Source organism: Plasmopara halstedii, assembly GCF_900000015.1.
Source record: "Plasmopara halstedii genome assembly, contig: Scaffold_7, whole genome shotgun sequence".
Taxonomy (NCBI): Eukaryota; Oomycota; class Peronosporomycetes; order Peronosporales; family Peronosporaceae; genus Plasmopara; species Plasmopara halstedii.
Window position 1 is genome coordinate 38,863 of NW_020186929.1, and position 20,414 is coordinate 59,276.

At 44.1% G+C, this 20,414-nt stretch overlaps 8 protein-coding genes across 8 annotated transcripts; 2 read left to right on the top strand and 6 right to left on the bottom strand.

Moving 5' to 3' along the window:
- Positions 1-1,148: 1,148 nt before the first annotated feature.
- Positions 1,149-1,521, bottom strand: PHALS_14718 (uncharacterized protein). Its single transcript, XM_024722136.2, has one exon. It carries the CDS (start codon positions 1,511-1,513, stop codon positions 1,325-1,327), a length of 189 nt encoding a protein of 62 aa, XP_024571452.1. The 5' UTR covers positions 1,514-1,521; the 3' UTR covers positions 1,149-1,324.
- Positions 1,522-1,550: 29 nt separating this feature from the next.
- On the top strand, positions 1,551-4,016 carry PHALS_13849 (serine protease v8; the record flags this gene model as incomplete). The annotated part of the gene is made up of 1 exon (XM_024722248.1): positions 1,551-4,016. The coding sequence occupies one exon, from the start codon at positions 1,551-1,553 to the stop codon at positions 4,014-4,016; it is 2,466 nt and encodes an 821-aa protein (XP_024571453.1).
- A 114-nt stretch (positions 4,017-4,130) lies between these two features.
- Positions 4,131-5,492, bottom strand: PHALS_13850 (Pleckstrin homology-like domain; the record flags this gene model as incomplete). Its single annotated transcript, XM_024722359.1, has 1 exon — positions 4,131-5,492. One exon carries the CDS (start codon positions 5,490-5,492, stop codon positions 4,131-4,133), a length of 1,362 nt encoding a protein of 453 aa, XP_024571454.1.
- A 1,255-nt stretch (positions 5,493-6,747) lies between these two features.
- Positions 6,748-7,256, bottom strand: PHALS_14719 (uncharacterized protein). Its single transcript, XM_024722470.2, has one exon. The coding sequence runs from the start codon at positions 7,192-7,194 to the stop codon at positions 6,937-6,939; it is 258 nt and encodes an 85-aa protein (XP_024571455.1). The 5' UTR covers positions 7,195-7,256; the 3' UTR covers positions 6,748-6,936.
- Positions 7,257-7,964: 708 nt separating this feature from the next.
- PHALS_13851 (uncharacterized protein) lies at positions 7,965-9,939 on the bottom strand (the record flags this gene model as incomplete). Its single annotated transcript, XM_024722581.1, has 8 exons — positions 7,965-8,216; positions 8,283-8,368; positions 8,427-8,824; positions 8,887-9,007; positions 9,061-9,537; positions 9,599-9,722; positions 9,792-9,819; positions 9,881-9,939. The coding sequence occupies 8 exons, from the start codon at positions 9,937-9,939 to the stop codon at positions 7,965-7,967; spliced, it is 1,545 nt and encodes a 514-aa protein (XP_024571456.1).
- Positions 9,940-11,733: 1,794 nt separating this feature from the next.
- PHALS_13852 (nuclear pore complex protein nup107) lies at positions 11,734-15,039 on the top strand (the record flags this gene model as incomplete). The annotated part of the gene is made up of 1 exon (XM_024722692.1): positions 11,734-15,039. One exon carries the CDS (start codon positions 11,734-11,736, stop codon positions 15,037-15,039), a length of 3,306 nt encoding a protein of 1,101 aa, XP_024571457.1.
- A 107-nt stretch (positions 15,040-15,146) lies between these two features.
- PHALS_13853 (Mannose-binding lectin) lies at positions 15,147-16,094 on the bottom strand (the record flags this gene model as incomplete). The annotated part of the gene is made up of 1 exon (XM_024722803.1): positions 15,147-16,094. One exon carries the CDS (start codon positions 16,092-16,094, stop codon positions 15,147-15,149), a length of 948 nt encoding a protein of 315 aa, XP_024571458.1.
- A 78-nt stretch (positions 16,095-16,172) lies between these two features.
- PHALS_13854 (Jacalin-like lectin domain-containing protein) lies at positions 16,173-18,182 on the bottom strand (the record flags this gene model as incomplete). The annotated part of the gene is made up of 3 exons (XM_024722914.1): positions 16,173-16,828; positions 16,879-18,075; positions 18,143-18,182. The coding sequence occupies 3 exons, from the start codon at positions 18,180-18,182 to the stop codon at positions 16,173-16,175; spliced, it is 1,893 nt and encodes a 630-aa protein (XP_024571459.1).
- Positions 18,183-20,414: the final 2,232 nt, after the last annotated feature.

Consider the following 20,414-nt stretch of genomic DNA (forward strand, 5'->3'; position numbering starts at 1 on the left):
AGGCGGGGTGCTCGGGGCCATCTCGATGTGCTTTTGTCGCTTGTGCAGGAGGCGGAAAAATTTGAAAGTGACGCATGTCTAAAAATGCCTCTTCAATAACCTTCGAAATTTAATAAACTCTGGTTAACGCAGTGCGCTTCTGAGAAATCATGACATCAAGCTGGCCCCCGCTCATTAATGATACCTGGAAAGCGTAACAAACTCAACGTGTGTGTATACTCAATGATTCACCAAGAATCACAAATCGCCGCAATGGTGTTGTTGACCGTATACCATGCACTTCAACAAAACGCACTCAGCCAAGTACATAAACCTATAAGCAACTAAACAATTCTTAAGAACAAGGGTCACTTTAAAGTAGAGGAAATCATGAATATCATTTATACATAATTTTTAAACATATTTACAGTCCCTAAGCAATGCAAATTAAAAATTTTGTTTTAATTGATTCAGTTCTCAAATAATATTTCAAAAAAAACTCAACTAAGATGCACAGGATACATTGACGCAATCGAACCCACCATTTACTTCAGGAACCTCCGCACTTGATCGACTTAATGCTGCATAGCTTTACCAATCATTTTTTCTCCTGACACTCTGTTGACATTACGTCCAATTTGTCACTGTTTCAATTCAGACTTGTTGTATCTAAATTAGTTTGCCCTGTCAGTCATATCTTGCATGATACTCGACTAAGTTTTAGCTCTCTTATCTTGAAGCATAAACAGAGCGCTTTTTAGTTTTGCTGTGATTGGCTCACCTTTCTTGACTTGTTGTCCCGGATGTAGTTGTGTAACAAAGCATTTTCGCCATCCACAAAACTGTTTCAACGATAAAACTTATATAGCAGTTTACTTCTTTATTGTTTTAATCGTGCCAACGCAAGAGAGTCGTTTTTCTGCATAGGACAGTAGTAGTACGAATGTAGGCTTTCTATTGGAGGGATTATGGGCAAGGCCCGTTTACAGATATATGCTTGAGCGACATAGCATAATATTGTGCTGGATATGAAGCTGAGACCCTGATGATATGCTTAAATTTATTCAGACTGTGTTCATGTCTGAATATTTTAGACGTGCTAGTTTTTGTCAAAATACAATGAGTTTTATCTATATCATTTTTAGAATTCATCATCGTATGTTTATGAGGAGAAGCAAAGGCCGTTTGTTCTCTTCCCTTTACACATGTTTTGTATTATGTATTTAGCTGGTTGAGAAATTCGACTGGCTCACAAGATTCCTTGATATATTCATGCGTCCCATTCCAGTCTGCCGTCCCAAATAATTCGTAACTTCTTCAATCGAAACTCCAAAAAGCGAATATGCTAACGCGTGCGATGTAGCATGCCCTCAACCAGAACTGCGATTAAGCAAATTGTATCAGCTGATGCTGGCTTTTGTCTTACTCCAATCAGGCATATCCCACTGAAGACGCGAAGTTTCGTATGGCTTCGCAGGTTTTGCTTTTTAATGAATAGATTATTTGCCAGGATCACAAAGATAATTTTAGTCATTATTCAAAATCTCGAGCACTCAGTACTCAAAACAGCCATGACACGTTTTTCTTACCGATTAGCAGGCATTGCCGCCTTGACTTATGCAACGCAGGTGGATACCCAGTTAGCAAGCAATATCAGCAGTCAGCCTACTGGCGTGCAAAAAATTGATATTGGCGTTGGATGCGGTGCAAGTGCTACATACCCGACTTACACTGATGAATATACCACCCAACCGCGATTCGCTTACACGATTTCAAATCGTCTGGCTCAATTCATCTCCGTACACTTTACAAATTTCAACCTGCCAAAGAACGATTTTGTCAAAATCCGTGCAGCCAATTTGGATGACGAGGAAACCACGGTGCTAGAATACAACGGTGACGATACAAGTGGTCAATTCTTTTCGACGGCTTTGCAAACAACATCCATCGTTGTAGAGCTATATACCCAGAGGACCGATCCCAGTGCTAGTACACAGCCTGTCAACAGGTTTCTTTGCCTAGGCTTTACCATCGATAGCTACCGATACTTGGCACAACCCGCGAACAATGACTTGTCCAAGTACGAGGAAGTGTGTGGTGCAGATGAAAGCCAGCAAGCAGTATGTTACGCAGCCGATCCTAATGTTTCTAAGGCAGCAGGTGCTGTCGCTCGCTTACTTATTCACAAGTCAACGGGCTCTTACTTTTGCACGGGATGGCTCGTGGGCACTGAAGGCCACCTTATCACTAACAACCATTGCATATCTCAACAGGCACACGCTAGCAATACGGAATTTGAGTTTAACGCTCAGGGTGCGACTTGCAACACCAATTGCAACAAGGGATTGGCATGTGGTGGTCAAGTGCGAGCTAGAACGTCGACGCTCATAAACGCCGACGCCACACTCGACTATGCCCTGCTCAAACTTCCCATAAATTTGTCCGAAGAGTACGGATTCTTGCAATTGCGAGAGAAAGGAGCTGTTCTATCTGAGCGGATCTACATTCCTCAACACCCTGCAGGATGGGGCAAGCATATCGCAATGAAAACGGACAACGGGTGGGGCCAAGTTACTTCTTTGAATCGAGCCGGCTGTGCCAGGGATCAGGTGGCGTACATGCTAGACACGCAAGGTGGATCATCTGGTTCACCTGTTATTGCTTGGTCCGATAATGCTGTTATCGCACTGCATCACTGCGGTGGATGCCCAAACACAGCCATTAACAGTTACAAGCTCGTCGACGACATGAAAGCTCGCAACATCCTTCCTGAGAATGCTGTTGCGTCAGGGGTATGGTCACCTTCACCTTCACCTTCTCCCTCTACCACTTCAGTGCAGACTTTAGCCCCTTCTCCATTACCCACCTTAACGAGTAAGACGATAGTGGACGGTACGATTACGTCGACAGCATCATTTACGTCGGTAGACTATGTGGATTTCGAGCTCTTGTCAGAGGCTGCGGTCGAGCTAGATATCCTCTCAATGGAAGAATTAGCAAGTGGAGGATATTTAGATGTAAACAAAGATTGCAATGCTGGCTATATAAACTCCAGTATTGTTCTCTTTCGAGTGAACAGTGCCACTGGAGCAATGACACTTCTTACGACAAATGATGACGCCCCTGCAAACACCGGCACTGCCGATGGATCAATTAGCACCGCTGACTCGTACATATACACAGAATTAGGACCAGGTCACTACAGAGTGGCAGTGAGCGCATCAGGGCTCACTCCAGCCCAAGCGGCGAACAAGAAAATGCCGCTGTCTTCACAAGTTCATGTCTGCGACGAAAAACCATCAAATTACGGAAACTATAGACTAACGCTCAGCTCTAGTGCGACTTTGACAATTGCTGGACCGAACAGCTACATTGGTTCTCAGTGCAATGTATCGTCTCCAAATGCTACATACAGAATGTGTCCTTACCACCGCGAAGCAGCTCTCGCCTATGCTACTGGTGTAGAAGGGTCTATTATCCGCAGTCAAAGTGCTGTATCCGTCGATCATATTCCCTTCAAAGTAGGGTCTTTTAATCGCATTACAATTGAAGTGGCATCATATGGAAGCACTGAAAACATGAAATTTGTGGATGTTAATGGAAATTGCGATAGCGCCTACGTAGATGCAGTGGCCTACTTGTTTCAAGCAAATTTGGCGGGTTTGTCAGCAGCTGATGTGGTGAATTATGTAGACGACGACGACAACTTTGGAAAGCGTGCGCACTATCGCTCAATCAGTTTTCGAGACCCGTATATGTCGTTGGCACTACCTGCAGGGGATTACATTCTTGTGGTAGGACGCTACCCACTGAGTTTAGAGGATGCGATCGCACGCAAGAGCTCCATGTCTGTTGATAAGCTTACACCTCAATCCTGTGGCAAGTTGTCAGATCGTGGCAATTACCTGGCTATCGTAAGCTCAGCAGTTAGATTAAATATTACGTCACCTCACTCCTTTTCTGGAAGGCGGTGCCCAAGTGCACTAGGCAGACAAGTCTGCCCTGCGACAATGATCCGCCTAAATGACCGACAGTAAAACATTCACTACTTATTTCAATATCAAATAGTGTCACTTTCTAGTTGTCAACTTGCTAAACGAAGACCTATAGCTCGTCAAATTTGTGGTAAATAATAGCATGAAAAATAATTCTCACTCACTGGTTTGATGAGTGAGTGGAAGATGCGCGATTCTATTTGAAAATTTAACTTCTAGTTCGTCGGTCGGCTTCACATCAAAACGCGTGACGCTGCAGTGACATATGGGCGCGCCAAGCTGGATGATTTCCCTCGAAACCTTGTAAGACTGCGCCATACAGTACTGGATAAAACTTGTATGAGCAATGACAAGCATAAATTTCTCCAATTCTCCTTTCGGCCCACGTGCAAAGTCGTCATCTCCATTCGAACGGCAAATGTAGTGAAACGCCATTTTATGCATTGATTCGCGGTAATCGTATCGGTGAAAAATGTCCACATTCTTTGGTGCGCCATCTTCAAGAAGGCAGCATTCATATGATTGAGCAAGCCACGGCATCTCTTTCACAAAAATTGCGGCAGTCTCGACTGTTCGTCGTAAGCCTCCATAAATAAGAGTAACATTCGGGTTGTCATTTTCTCGAACGAAAAACATTTTGTTGAGAGACTTGGCTGTGATCTTAGCCTGCTCCTCTCCACGCTTAGTAAGTCTCTTGTCTCGATCACAAACTCGAAAATTGATATTCTGGGTTTCTCCGTGACGGATAAAAATAAGACGAACCACTCCTCGATGAGTTTTAAAGCTTTTGTTTGGTGGATACACCTCAGATCGCAAAGATCTAGGAAACAATACGTTCCCCACTTCATTCGTACCATCTGCAATTTGTTGCGGCATGAGCGTTGGTTGACTCATGCATTTGTGAAGTAAATGTGGCTCTATCGGGACATAAGCGGCCACTTGGATGGACCACCACCACAGAAACATATCTTGCTTGGTCTGATAGCGTAAAACGCACGTCTTATATCTACCTTGGAAAAGAAAATCAATTTGCATGATGTTATCTTTTAAATTAAGAAGCTTTAATTTTCCACCAGAGACAGGGATCAAAGTCCGTTTACGTTGAACAGTGTCTTGGTATTTCCGTACAACTAAAATGCCAACAAACAGCTCGGCCCAGCTCTTATGCCATGTGGTGATACCCAATTTTACTCGTCGACTTTCGAGGTACCCACAAAGCACAAAGTCTTCACGTCTAACAGTTTTTTTCACTGCATAATCGTGAGATCCCATGGGAAAATCAGGGCGGTCTTCACTGAAGTAAAGCTCCACCTCGTCAATGGTAAAGCGTCGCGTAGTGTATCCGTTCTGAGGGACGGCTCGAACCGCACTGGGTGTCCGGTAGTGTGGGTCCATTTGTTGTCGGTGGTTCTCTAAGTCACTCATATTAGCAAAACGCACGACTTTGGAGCTCTTGGGTACATGTCTTTCCTCCTTAGAATGATTAATTTGTTCTCTGTGATGTACAGCGACAGTCATTGAGGCGATGACAAGAATGAACGTGATATGTTTGGTCAAGAAAGCAAAAGGGCGCGTGTGTGGTCTTGCACAAGGCAACTTGCCAATGACCGTCCGTCAATATTTTTGAAGTTTTTTCGCGAAGCAAGCCGGATAAATTTGCCGGATACAACCATCTGATAAATGAAAAAGTTGGCTGGCGTTTTTTCTTTAATGACCGTAGTCTTATCGCATTAATTGCCGACTTGTATGAAAAATCTTTGCAACGTTTTGACATGATACAATAATATTAAGTAGCTGATTACGGTTACTGGATGCCTCATTCTGCAAAAGAAACTTAGGCTGCTTGGTCTTCAGTCGACACGCATGTATTGAGCTATCGTCTGAGGATGGCTAGCTCAGCTTCTCCACTGCGTCGATGATTACACACAAGATGGCACACTTTCAACATGCCGCCATGCCGCCATGCAGCTACAACATTTCCTGAAAAACCTTTCGTGTTTAAATGCAGCGATCGTGAGGACTTGCGAGCAATTGAAGAGTTAACATATCACACACAGGCTGCCCACTAGAAATTAAGCTATCAGTGAAATAAAACGTTAGGCTCTGAATGTGTTGCGCAGAAATTTAATCTGAGTATCGGGATTTGTTTTTCCTCTAGCGAGCCATACAGTATTAGCGATTATACGTCTCCACTATATGTACCAAGATGATTGGCAAGGACTCTTTCACATATACAGGTGGATATGAGCTCGTGCATGGGCAGAATTCCATCTCTGGTTGAGCGCATGCTACGTCGCAGGCGTTAACATATTTGCTTTTTGGCTGTTTTGACTGAGGAGGTTACAAATTCTCTCCTGGAATTCAGCAGCCAACTTGTGCGCTAAAAATTATGCCAGTCGTATACCTAAACTGACTACAATTTTCTCGAACATAATAATCATGTGTAAAGTGAAGAGAACAAACGACCTATGCTTCTCATAAACATGCGATAAGGAGTCCAAAAGTAGTTTAGATATAATAATTTGTGCATACTTGACATAATAAGCACATAAAAAATATTCAGCTCATCTTGCAAAATTATGCATATCATCAACAAAGTGATGGTCTCCGCAGGATGTGTGCGACACGGCGAACTAAATGAAAACACGAAATCTGAAATAGAAGTTAGGGAAGAACGCATACCACAAGATAGATAACAAGAAATATTAACAAAGGTTTAGAAGCAAAAATGAAATTAGTAAATTTATTCAACATTAATTTAGTCGATCAAGTGCGGAGGTTTTCAAATTCGGTTTTGGATATAGATGTAGACATTTTGCGGCATGCCCAAGTGTCAGCCTCGATTGACAATATAGTGGATGCAGGCAACGCACTAAAATCCTGAGCTGGCACGCTATTTTCGTAACCCGTGATGCTACAACATGGGGAAAAGAAGAAGCAAATTAAGCTGTTGATGATGTGATTAGCTTCGTGTCACATGTTTTTGACATGATGCTAGTAAGAAGATGAACCGAATCGCAGCACCTCGTGATGCTAGAGTGCAATTAGTGGCTACGTGGAGTAAATTTGTGATGGTTGTGCTCGTGGGGATTGTAACTAGTCCTTTCAAGCATACTTTTGAAAGCAAGATGAAGTACTTTAATCGATAATATTCATAGCAAAGTGATGGGACCATCAAAGCGAAAACTGAAGGAGTATATGTTGCAGTATATAGTATCATTTATCGATGACAAACGATTCATGCATGTGTACCTTATTGCATCGAGGAATTTGGTGTATTGCGCTTGTGAAGAATCAGTACGAGCACAACATCAAGTGGACTAGCAGCGACAATGGAGACCAGCAAAAAGTTTAACTCATTTTGCACTCATTGAGGAGTTATTCACTAGAGAAGTGCACCTTCCCGTTGCAACAGAACGGCCTTGCAGAATGAAAGAATCGTACATTTACTAAGATGGAAAGGTCGATGATTAACTACGTTCAAGTAAAAAGGCACTGGTGGAACGACCGCGCATGGTTGCGGTCCGCAAAGTCAACTATATCCCCAACTTAAAACACATGATTCAAAGTCCGAATGAATTGAGAAATGGAAAAAGCCATCACTTTACTATTGGCGAGTGTTTGATGCTCGTGGATACGTCTATGGAGAAAACGAAACTAAGTGCCTTGACATCAAGCCTCAACCATATTCTTTCTCAAACAAAATTTACAAATTACCGTATAGTTGACGTGAAAAGGATAGACTCGAGATATAAAGGAGAATATGTAAATGGCAAAACTCACGCCAACAATAGATGACATGGCAACATGACAACGCGATATATAATCTTATATGTTGCACTGGTCTTAATTTTAAGCAATCTTTACCGCTGTGCATTGAGCGTCAAAAAATTACGCTAAGCTTAATGAGCATAAACACTGAACGGCACCACAAGACGAATGTCGCAACTCTACCAGCCTTGCTCAAGGTTAGATTATTTTTTATCGACATTAATAAGATATACGTCTAGCCAATTCTGCCTCAAGCTTCGATATTCGGATTAGTAATTTTTCTTTCTCCTTCTTTGCCTGATGTGCAAGCAACTTAGCAGCACTAAATTGACATTTGACCTCTTTTACTGCCTGGGTTTTCTTTTCGACCAGTACTTCCAGCGCTTTTACCGCTTCCATCGCTTCTCGAGTGTTATACGCACACTCTTTCTGTGATAAAGTTTTAAGCTGTACAAGTTCTGCGTCAAGCTCCTGAAACCAAGCAAGATTAATTCGGTAACTGAACAGTCAGGATATTAAAGCATGAAATCAGCTTACCTCAATTTTGTTGACAAGCATAACTTTTTGATTTTGCTCCTCATTGACTATCAATCTCAGAGCGTGCAATTCTTTCAAGGAGACATCTACAAACACACCCCGTGAATTTATTATTTTGTTCACCCTACGCTACGCATCACGTACCACTCTTCTTTTGTTCGTTCGCCAGCTCCTCTTCCCAACGACAAGCTTCGTCCACTAAAAGCTTCTTCTCCTTTTCAAGTATTCGAATTTTCTGATGTACTATGTCGCGCTCCTTCGCCCATGACTTTTGCTTTTGTTCCGATTCGTCCTGTAGATTCATTTCTCGAGAGCGTAAGGTTTGGATAAGCTCCAGCAGCTGCAAACGCTCCTCATCTTTCGCACTGGCATCCTCAACATTGAGATCTCGTATAAATAAAGTTTCTTCTTGTAACTGCAAGCATTTCTCAGCTAAAGCTTCTTTCTCTCTAATCAACTCGACATTTTGTTCTTGCTGACGATCTATTTGTTCTCTGAGAAAAATAATCTTGTTTTTCTTTCGCACAATTTGATCCTCGACACTGGTATAAAATGGAACAAAATTCAGAACTCGATATCATTCGAAATCAAATTACAAACTGACGCTCTTAATCTATCCAATTCCGCATAAGCTTCTGATAGCTCTGCGGCCTGAGCTTGAATGGTGACCGATTTTGAGGCATGCTGCAATCGCAGCTGCTCAATCTCATCGTGCCGTTGTTCATCTTTGCATAAACGTCAAAATAGTAATTGAATCTCAGCAAAACAGACAACCCACCATCAATAATGGTGTTATTGTTTGGTTCCTTTCCAATTCTGAAGTCACAGTCTCCTTCACCATCGCTATCGTATTTTTTCTGATCTTTTGGGAATGCAATGGGCAGATCATCTCTCTTAAATTTCTCCTCTGTCTGCTGAAACTTTTTTTCGAGTGCCTTAAGCTCATTTTCGAGTTCCTCGCGGGTTTTTGAACGAAATCGTACCGGACCTCCGACAGTTTTTTTTAACACAAAATCATTGACAATAGCCCTTGAGCTCTGAAATTCTGGTAATTTTTCCTGCAGTGTCTGCTTCAACACATCAATAACCAGTTCTTGCTCACGTTGCTCCCTCCGCAGCTTCTGAATCAATGCTGATCGGCGATGCTCCGACTCTTGAATTTTAAGTTCTTTAAGCTGATCCTGGAGTTGGTTAATCGAGCGCATCAGAGCTCGCACTTTCTGTTCATGCACTGCTTTGAGTGCACTGACTTTCGCTGCACCCCATAAAAATATTTGAGTTGATGCGAGATTGTGAGCTCACAGAATGATAAATACCCTCAATCGCCGGATTGACATCTGTAGCATCGTAAGAAATGCCATTTGACACTACCAATTTTTGCAGCTCTTGCTCGCGTTTTTTTTGACGCGCAATTGTAGCTTGCGCAGCGCGCAAGGCTTCCTGTTGTCACACAAGAAAGCATGCAAATCATTGAAAGCTACGCAATAAACAAAAATTCATTATACCCACTTCTGTCGCCTTCAAACGATCTGTCACGCTGCATTGATAAGAACATATTGATTATAGATGATCAGACCATCGGCACGGCGATGACATACGCATCTATAGACGTTATTTTTGCTTCAGTTCGGCCTAGACGACAAGTACTACTACTCATGGCACCACTTCTCAAGTTTGTTTCGTTCAAAAATGCAAAGTAGGAAAAATAATTAGATGAGACAAAGAGCAAGAATAGCGTTTCAAAAATAAACTCTTGAACTCGGAAAAGAAGCTGCGATCGTATAACTGCTAACTCATTCATTACACACGGCGACATCAGCGCTAACACTCGGTTGAAGAATGATACGATGATTATCCTACATTGCCGAGTAGAAAGTACAAGGCTAATCGGCTTACTGTGATGGTGGGGACGCGCTTTCGCGCCCTCGGATGAAAATTGTCCCATATCACGAATGTAACGTCACGCATCGACGATGCAACTAATTGGGCGTCGAGCCAGACACACCTTGTGTTATACCTTGTAGAGTCTTAGACGGCATGCATTTTTTTGGCTCAAATACCGCTTGCTCATAGGACTTGCAAGCGCAGTCACACCGTCACTTTTGTCTTAGGGTACGCTTTATTACAGTAGCGACACATAGCAAAAGGCTTAATCTGACGAGGAGGTCAATTCTGGATGAGGCACAATATACTTCATTTTAGTAGAAAAGAGACGTACGGCATGGTGAAAATTTGTACGGAAAGTTTTAGATGCACACACTTGTATACGCCCAGGTGAACGTGTCAAATGTTGAATCATTTGATGCATGCTTCGGTGCCTTATGTCAGCCTGTGCTGGCACCCCTTTAAAATGGATTCTCTTCTTGTTCTTCTGAAAGACGCTTCGGGTAATACTGATAATGTAGGATTTTGTCGACCAATTGTACAGAACGTCTAATCCTCTGCGTGCAAAAACTTCTTAGTGCGGATTACCACGATACTTCTGGTTCAGAAAGTTTAGCCATGACTTTTAAGAGTCCAACGTAGCGAGCACGAGATTGCGATGAATGTTCTTTTGATGTTGTCACCTGTAGTGTTACGCACGACAATCGAAGCAAAACCGATAATTTATTGGAAAAATAAATCATCGGCTTTGCTGATATCATCAAGACCAGAACCGTTTTTTAGAAGCGTCAAAGAGACGCGAGAACTTGCTGGACCATTTACAAAAGCGGACGTTAGACCTCCAGATTTACGAATCGCGCTGTTCATAACGAATTAATTTGAGTCGTAGGGTGTCTCTCCAGCATCTTAGTCGCTCCGCGCCTGTGCGCTCGAAGATGTCCGAGGCACAATTAGAAACCAAGGTACCACCACTTCACGTTGCCAAAGGTAAATTTCGTACTAGAGGTAACCAAATCTGATATTTAATATATTGGATTTACTTTAGAATCTTGATTAAATATTTTCGTGCCCAAGTGCCCCATGAAACTCTCCTTTCGCAGTGCCGTCACTCTGATCTCTCTGCTAGAAACTTGATCGCTATGGTGCTATTCAGTCAGAGTTCAATACTCAGTATCTAAAGCTTTGCTCAAGTCTGACGGATAGAAATGAAAGCTGGAACGTACATCATACAATCTTTCTTCCGACGCAAAAATGTAAGGGTATCAAACCATCCTTCTCAAAAACTATTCGCCGCCGCCGAGAATCCGTCGTAAAGCATTCAGAGACATACCTCCGTGTGAGCTCTAGTATTACGTTCAACGCCTAGATCTATACCGTTACGATCACAATTATCCTCGTTAATAAGATTCCTTTATCGCCTACCTCTCAATATGAGCTCTGAGAGTACGTATCACACCAGATCCCTCTGGCTTTTTGTTCGTTAAGTTTGCACATAGTACTGATATAATTTTTATGTGTGAAATACCTGGAAAAGTCACCAACATTACTACTACATAGTCCAAATCCAATGGCAGGACGCACTGTTTCCAGCGGCGACGTCGGGCGCCGCAGTGCGGCAGTGCAGCGTCTGATCGATAGCGCTGATCAGTCTCTTAGCCTTCTAGCCTCTTTTGGCGATTCCTCGGTACCGATGTTACCGCGGCCGTCGGGATTTGGCGCTAACAGTGCAAAATCACAAAGCACCGATAACTACGACACCTCGTCCGTCTCGAATGTTCCAGGCCGGTCTAGACTCGATGATCACATGAAACTTACAAAAAATCGACTGGCTTCTTTCGCAGATGAGGATGAGCGCTTGCTGGAGCCTGTAGTCAGGACATCGGTGCGTTCGGGGCTGCTGCACGTAAAAGGGGTCTTCCCAGATCAATCGACAGAGTTTGTGGACGTGGAACCCCATCTCACTACCATTGGAGATCTTAAGCGCGCACTTTGCGACAAGCGTAATTCTGCACGTGCTTTAGGCATTGTAGCAGAGGACGCCCGCATCATGTTCGGCGGACGTTTGGTTGAGGACGCGTGGCTCATGGTAGATTGCGGTTTGAACTTTGAAGGAGGAATTCACATTGTACGAGCAATGGCCACGGAAAAAACATTTTCGAGCAGAGAGAATGCCGAAGTTCCTGTTAGAAAGGTGCAGCGTGCGGATCCGAAGCTTTCTATTTCATCTATTTCGTCAGTGTATGCGGCGTCACAAGGGTCATTGGTGGTGGACCCATTAGCGTCATCTAATGACCAAGAAATGGACCAGCAAGCGAGCTACAGTCAGGCTCTGTCACTTAGTACAATCTCGTCAGTCAAAGGAGATTTGTTTTCGCGCCATGTGCGTCCAGAAGAAATTATGTTTGCCGAAATGGTAGAGGACTTTTATGAACACTTAAATGACGTAAACGACTCGGATCTGTATTGTGAAAGGCTGCTGAGTGGGTACATATCCGCGTTGCAAAACCGCCTGGAAAAGCTGGAGGCGTCAATAGCAGGTAGCTATGACATGCGCGGAGCGCCGACGCAAGCGCGAAAGCGACTACAGAGTGATATGAAGGAGCTGCGGGACGAGCGCAACACGTGGCGACTGCTATTTGAGCTGCGACGGGTGTGTCATTTGACGAAAGGGATAGCAGAATGTGGGGACAGTATTATAAGTACAGAGACGAACGAGCTGCGATTTGAAATGCTGGAAGACGACGCTGTGCGTCTGCTAGAAACTCGCAGTGAAACATTTCGGATTCAAAGAGCAGTAAAGATGTGGCTTGAGAGTATGGCGCTTGAGAAGACAGTCAATCTGGGCGGGAAGCGTGGTACCAGCGGGTCGCGCACGCTTCGAATGTTAAAGAGACAGGAATTAAAAAAAAACGTCGTTTATATGGATCCTGATGCGGTGGTGCGGGACGGAGATGCTCAAGTTTCGCAAGATGACTTGGAGGATGAAGCAGAATTAATGAAAGCGCTCTGGCTTTATGTCCGAGCTGGACGAATGGATGATGCAGTTGACTTGTGCATCCGTTTGGGTCAGTCCTGGAGAGCAGCGAGCTTATCAGGAGGTCATCCTGTTGGTGCCAGCGAATCTAATGAGCGCAGAAATCTGTCGTTGGAGAGATGGGGAAACCCTCTTCGCGCCCTTTGGAAATCAATGTGCTGGCTTTTATCAGAGCAAGGTTGTAGTGATAAACTTTCGAAGAGCAGCAGTCTGCTTGCAAAAAGTTATGAAGAGCTAATTTATTCAGCATTAAGTGGCAACATTCACGTAATTACAAAAAGCTCGCTATGCGAGAATTGGGAGGATCACTGCTGGGCTTACTTGCAGGGCATCACAGAGCAGCAAATTGACGAAGTTTTATACAACTTGCTAAAGGTAAAGACACAGTCGACGAAATTGGTCGTTGGGAACAATACGCATTACATACGCCATTATTCGAACTTGCTGGACAAGACGAGATATCTCAAACGCTACCAGGTCGACCTTGACACATTGTTTGAAGAGCTGCGTGGAAGCCAGAACGAAAGTGTGCGGCTACAGGCTCAGGAGCCGCATCGTCTGATTCAAGCCGATTTGGTCACTGCTAAATTTCAATTTATTGTGTCAAGTATTTTTGACGCTGTCCTCTTTCAACCAGACGATACCTCGTACCACTGGGATCTGCAGCTGAATCAAACTTTACAATGCGACAAAACCTCGTCACTCTTCATGCGCTTTGCTGCCCACTTCATTCTCTTTGCCAGCTTTACGGGGGAGCACTTTGACGAGCAGGCGGGTCATATGATTGTAAAGTTGTACATTCGACATCTAGTTAAACACCGTCAGCTGCAGCTCGTGCCAGTCTACGCGTCTCGGCTCCCTACAGTCGGTGCGATCGAAATCTATGTACAGATGCTAATTACTGTCGAAGATACGCTAGAACGTGAGCTTTGCGCGAAGAGAATTTTGAGTTATGCGGGGATGGACGTTTTGTCGACCGTGTTGCAAGCCGTTGTTGAACGACTAAGCGAAGAGTACAAGGTGATAGCCCAGACTCAACATGAGATGAAGAATGGGTCGTTGTCGTTTGACGTACCCTCGACGGAAGTTGACAGAAAGCGTATACGATCGATTGAGTTTTTATGCTTCTACCCTCAACATCGTGCTGAGGCGTTGATTCGTGCTAATTTTCTCACGCGGCAATTTATACGTGAAGGCAAGTTTGCTGCCGTAAAAGTACTTGTTGAGGAGAGCATGCCGGAGGATTCAGTTGGCATCCTCGACATGAACCGCGAATCTCAATTGTTGCGTGGGAGTGGCGAAATAGAGCGAGCCGTGCGCGAGTTCCTTTGCTGGCGCGCATACATTCAGGCTTGTGTGCAGTACGAATTATGGAGAAACTGCACTAATACTCCTGCGATGGCATTGTATAGCGAGGAGAAGGAATATCTGGCAAATCTCATGTTTCACGTATCAAGATCAGCTGCAGCAATGCTAGAAGTCTTGCACTTTGAAAATGGGTGGCTTTTGGGCTGCTCTAAGGAAGCTACAGAGGATCTTTCTCTACGCGAGCGCTGCTTGCCGACGTTAGTTTTTAATCTACACTTTATTCAGCTTGAATCAGCAAAGATAGTGATGCGGTTAAACCATTTTCCAGAAGATGCCAAGACGGAGCTTGCCCGCCCGCTTTTAGAAAAGTCGATTGAGGTCGCGGATGTCGTAGCGGACGAGCACTATGGGGTGTATCACACCTTGGACCAGGACCAATGCCGAGATTTGCTTCACGGCTTCCGTGAAAGTGCCGTGTCGCTGGCCTTTGTTGATAGCTTGCAGCTGCATTTCGAGTCAACTCAGGAATAATTTGTGTCATTAAAAAAATTCAAACATTAATGTCAACGACCGGTTATAAGTCTTTTTTTGTGCATTGACTTGCTAGACCTCTGTTCATGTAATTTATTGGGCGAGCCTTACGAATGTAGAATTGGTGCAGCTGACTTTGTATACGCGCCACCGGAATTGATAGCACCTATAAGGTAACTGTCACACAGCGTCCGCTCTTTATCTGAACCTTCAATGTAATTCTCCAGCATCTTAAATGGAATTCGCCATACTTGCGGAAACGGCATTCCAGGCTGCTTCCATGTCAGGGCGTGCTTATCCTGATTGTCACCGTTATTTTTTTTCACTAGCACCACTGTTTCAATGCCAAATTCAGGTGTAGCTGCTTCGAGCCGAACTTCACCCGTTCCGCTATCAACTAAAACTCGAGTATCGGGAGAAAATAGCGTAACGTCGTTTGACATGATACCAACTAAGCCCACAATGTCAGTCAGGATGCCATGAGTGTACGCTCCTTGCAGTTGAAGGACATCATAACCTTCTGGTGCTATAAAAAAGCGCACGTTTGATTCTCGGTATGCTCCAAACCACGACGAGCATTGCCTGGATGTGTGGAAACAAACGCCATCAACAACCGTAATGGCATCATTTTCACTATCCGGACGATAACAAACATCAATCTGCACAAGCTTTTCTCCTGGAGTTAACAAGACGCAGTGCACTTGATACGAGCTCCCAAACGCAAGATGAGTGGAATGGAGAAGATTGGCTGTTTTGTCATAACTGTTGGCGCTGTCAAAGGATTGCACAGACGTCACTTGGTCACAGTGAACAGCAATTAGGATTCCAAGTGGAGGCTCTATACGATAATGGTCGCTCTGATTTGTGACCGGAACCGTCTTCATAATCCAAAAGCGCCGCGCCTCTGATTGGAACTCCAACAATTTCTGGTCAGAGCTCATTTGAATACATGTTGGTTGACTATCAGCGCAGTAAAGGGCCCCTATTGAGCCCACATATTTACTTCCTTGAACGCCTTGGAATCCACAAATGTGATGACCTGCGGGGCTCTCCATTACTACATTGTCAGGCCCTCGACTTTGACCAAACCAAGGTCCAGTGCGCAGAGTAGTGCTCAGACGGATACTGTCAACTCAATGACCACAAGAAACTTCGAGCTTAAGCAGCTTTTCACTGGGAGAAAGCTGGAAAACGTGCTCATTCATACTATAAATATTTGAGTCCTTCGCATTTTGTGCAGCTTCTTCTATGGATATCATCTTGACGGATTCGACAAAATCGGTGCACTTGACGACTACGGCCCCAATTTTGCGAATAGCAGTTAAAAATGGCGTTTTCGGACCTTCCTCGAGTGCTTTGCCTGCTACAGTAAATGACATAATTGAGCTGCTTATTCCGTTAGGCTCCAGCGAGCGAGGAAGCAGGGATGAAGCTGGGGTTGGCAGACAGCGAACGCCAAGTCTACCGATATGCAAATCACCTCTTGATCCGAAAAATGAAGTGACATGCCAAGCTCTCGCAGCTTTGAATACATGAAGATTGCCACCAAGGCCACCATACCAACGCGAAGAACGCAGATTCGTGTTCAATTGAAGCCCATCGATCCACGCCATGGCACGAATATTTACACTATTTATGTATTCACCGTTTGCAAGAATGAACCAGTGTTTGTAACCAGTAGCACGGAGTGGCTCAGCGCGCATAGTTTCTGCCACTTGAGCGCGCGTCAGAGTTTCTAAATTATTTATATACTTGTCAGCATCGATCATCACAGCACCAAGTTCATCTTCTACAAGAGAGGACAGATGCGTTTCAGGAAGATCAATCATTATTGCATACCGTTCTGTCCAAGTCCGACAGGTCCAAGCACCGAGTTGTTCCAGATCACAGTAGGTCCTACAAGTGATGGCTTGGAATATCCTGATATCCATGGGCAGTGGCGAAGGAATTGAGCTGAAGCAGCATGCCAAAGGGCTCTCCCGCGGTTGTGGACTTGACGTAAAGAATTGTAGTTTAAGCTAAGCCAGCCGTGAGCATTAGACTGCCAGAAACTCATTTTTGGTGAACAAGCATCTGCTTCGTAGATACACAAAAGCCGATGCAAATCTTCAAAACCACGAGCCATAATGCCACTCGTTGAGTGTTCGAGACCAAGTGTATGACCAATCTCATGCAATATGGCTCCTATACCTGTGGAAAAGTTTGCCCAGTACGTACCTCGATAGCATAGCTCTAGCTCATCAATCCGCGTATTGTCCAAGCAGCATGACGTTAATTCACCAAGATGTGTCGGCCACGTGTGCAGTCCACACGACCCAAATACCCCTACCTTCTCCCCTCCAAGTGCAATATATCCCTCTGCTATTCTCTTCTGTACGTTATATTTCGAACACCCGAGTATTACTGCGTGTTTAAACTGCAGCTCAGAATGATCATTTAGCCCTGCATCTTGAATACCTTTTTGCACCAATTTTATAAGCTCCTGGCCATCGACCGAACGCGCATGAGCATTTGTGAATTTGCAACGTAGCAGTGTCACATCTGGCAGTCCATCATGTGCAAATTGCATCGCAAAGGTCATACGGGGCAAGCCCGACGCGTACATGAGCTCAGCCGTCGCCATTTGAAGCAGTAATGCATTAAAGCGAACCTTTCTAATGGCAACAGCAGCAGAATTGTCAACACCACGAGAGGCATCAAAACCGTTGCCAGAGTCGGTGTCCGAGCAGATTTGGTAGTAGAATCTAATCATGTAGCGAGTAATTCGAGGTCGGTACTCGATGGTTAAGACGGAATGAGCAACACTTTCTATTTGCAACGTGATAGCGAATGTTCCGGGTGATGGAAGAAGCACAAACGCTTTGAAGTGCCCAGAAGCTGTAATTGGCCACTGAGTAGGGCGCACGTCGTCTATACAAGCGTTTAGGAAGTGATGTTCGGTAGCTGGCGGGTCAATTAAGCGACCTTCAATCAGAACTAGCGGATATGAAAGCACTTCGTTCTCCACGAGGTTGTCTACAACGATTTGGGTCATTTCTGTTCCAAAAGAGACAAAGAGAGAATGATACAAAGCTTGTTAAATTTATCGCCTCATGCTTCATACCATCGAGTCTTAATCTTTCACTCGCTCCGCGTTCACACATCTTTCACTTTTTTCATAGATATTCGCCCTTTCAAATTCAAAAGCAAGATGTGCATGACAAAGACATGGACAAAAGCCAAATCAAAGAAAACTAATGCAGCATAAAAGTGTTAAAACCTAGCTTGTAATGCTTGTCGTTGTCGGAGCTATTATCGTCGTCTAATCAACAGTTGGTGCGCTCGTTATCTTCCGTATTATCATATACCCCTGCGTTATAATGTCGATTAGAAAAGGCTTATGTACGGCGTTATCTCCGCGCAAAGCATCGCATTTCCACACAGTATGTATGATCGTATTCGTCAGAATTCAACCCCCTTTGTAATGCATAGCGTGCTGAGTGTCCTTTGGTTTTTTGAACAGCCGAAAATAATCAGAAAATGTCATTCGTTTTCTTTCAGGGTGTAAGTCAATCGCAAAGACTTTGAAAGACGATTATTCCGACAGATCTAGCTACCGCGTGATCGATCCACGATAAATCTTAGGCGTTGTTCCGAGAATTTAATCTCTTAGGGCATGTCGGGGTGGGCGATCATGACTGTGACAAGTAGGCAGTTTTGTGTTGTGGCCTTTGACAAATGCGAGTTAGATGTCAACAGGCTCATCGTTTCAATCACCAACATTTAGTGCACCATCATATTTGAGTTTGTTATTGTTGCCATTGTTAGCGACAGCTTCATTAGCGGTGGATCGCACGCCGCAGCTACTTCTCAGAAGGCCGCACCATACACATCATAATGGGCATTGACGTAGTGATGGAACCTGTAGGCAAATCTGGGCGCGTTTTATTGGTTGATCACAGTGCTGGCTTCTGGAAGTTTCGGACAGTCACCTAGTTCGAAAAAGTCGTTAGTTTCTAGAAAAATCACGATTATAAAGCTATGAAAACTTATCATATAAAGCTACGCTTAATGAAAAAGTCCGACCACGGAGTCCTTGAATACTCTAGTTGCTATCTATCTGTGTTTTCCAGACCATCGCGGTTTCACACTCATTAAATTATTTGACAATGAGCTAGACTCCGTTTTAGCCTATCCATGATTAAATATGGCATGCAACTGATGCATATCTGCAACGCAATTGCCGTGTACCCTGCACTACGGGAAGCCTTGACATCTATATGCAGTAATGCACAGAAAATGGGCTTGTACGTTTAATCGGATGAGATACCAATAGCTTCTTGAGAAGATAATGTGTCATTTGCTACAATCCCGGCACTGATCTGATGATACAAAATCCATAAAATGTGCCCAATGTATTGTCAATAAGTAGCCCTGTGTAATGCATAGCTTGAGGCTAACATCCCACTCGCCCCACGTCCTCCTCCTTTGCGAAATCATACATATTAACCCATACTGAGTACTGGTCATGATACTACACAACAGTGTTTTACTTTGGTTCTTTTGAGCTTTGCTTTAAGTCCGAGAGATCAGTACGTATACCATGTAACTCAATGCGACATCTACCATCAAGTGAGTATTTATATGGGGTCATAATCATTTTATCTATCCAAAGCTATCACATATGAGAGAAATACCCAGTGCATCAGGAGACATCATCTCCAATTGCACCTACGCGTTCCTCCGCTCACAGCACATATCACGTCGGTAAAACTCTTTTGGACATGATCGCATGGCTGATCAAGTGAATGAGAAAGGCCTGACCTTCACGACCAAAGATATACGAGCTCAACGCGATGATGTAGCCAAGATTTACTTCGATACTAACTGTCAAATATACTGCCCAAGTCCCTGCCCGGCACTTGTGCCCTCACAAATAGCCATAAGGCAAAGGCAAGCTTGCTCGTATGTAACGCAAGATTCGCAGCGACTTTTGATGCAGTCACTCTAGACTAAATCGTGTCGTGCATGATGTGAATTCAATTCATTACGATTCAACCGCCGAGTCGCAGAAGTCCTCTACACATGCGTCTTGGGTCCTTCATTCGATATGGGCGCAAATCAAGCGTTTGAAAATCGCCACAGGTCTCTCCCTGAACCCGCAGATCTCAGCTCTTGCTCAAACTAGTCCCCCTTCGAGAATGGTATCTCTGAAACTAGCGATAACAAATATGTCAAAAACTTCATTTCTTTTTCGCACACTAGACGAAGAAGAGATGCCGCCTCATCCGCTAAACGCCATCAACAAGCCATCTTCTACGTCTCAGGTTTCAAACAAGGGTGTAACGGGGTTACATGAGAGTGACCCGTCACTCTCCCAAGGGAGCTGTGGTGTG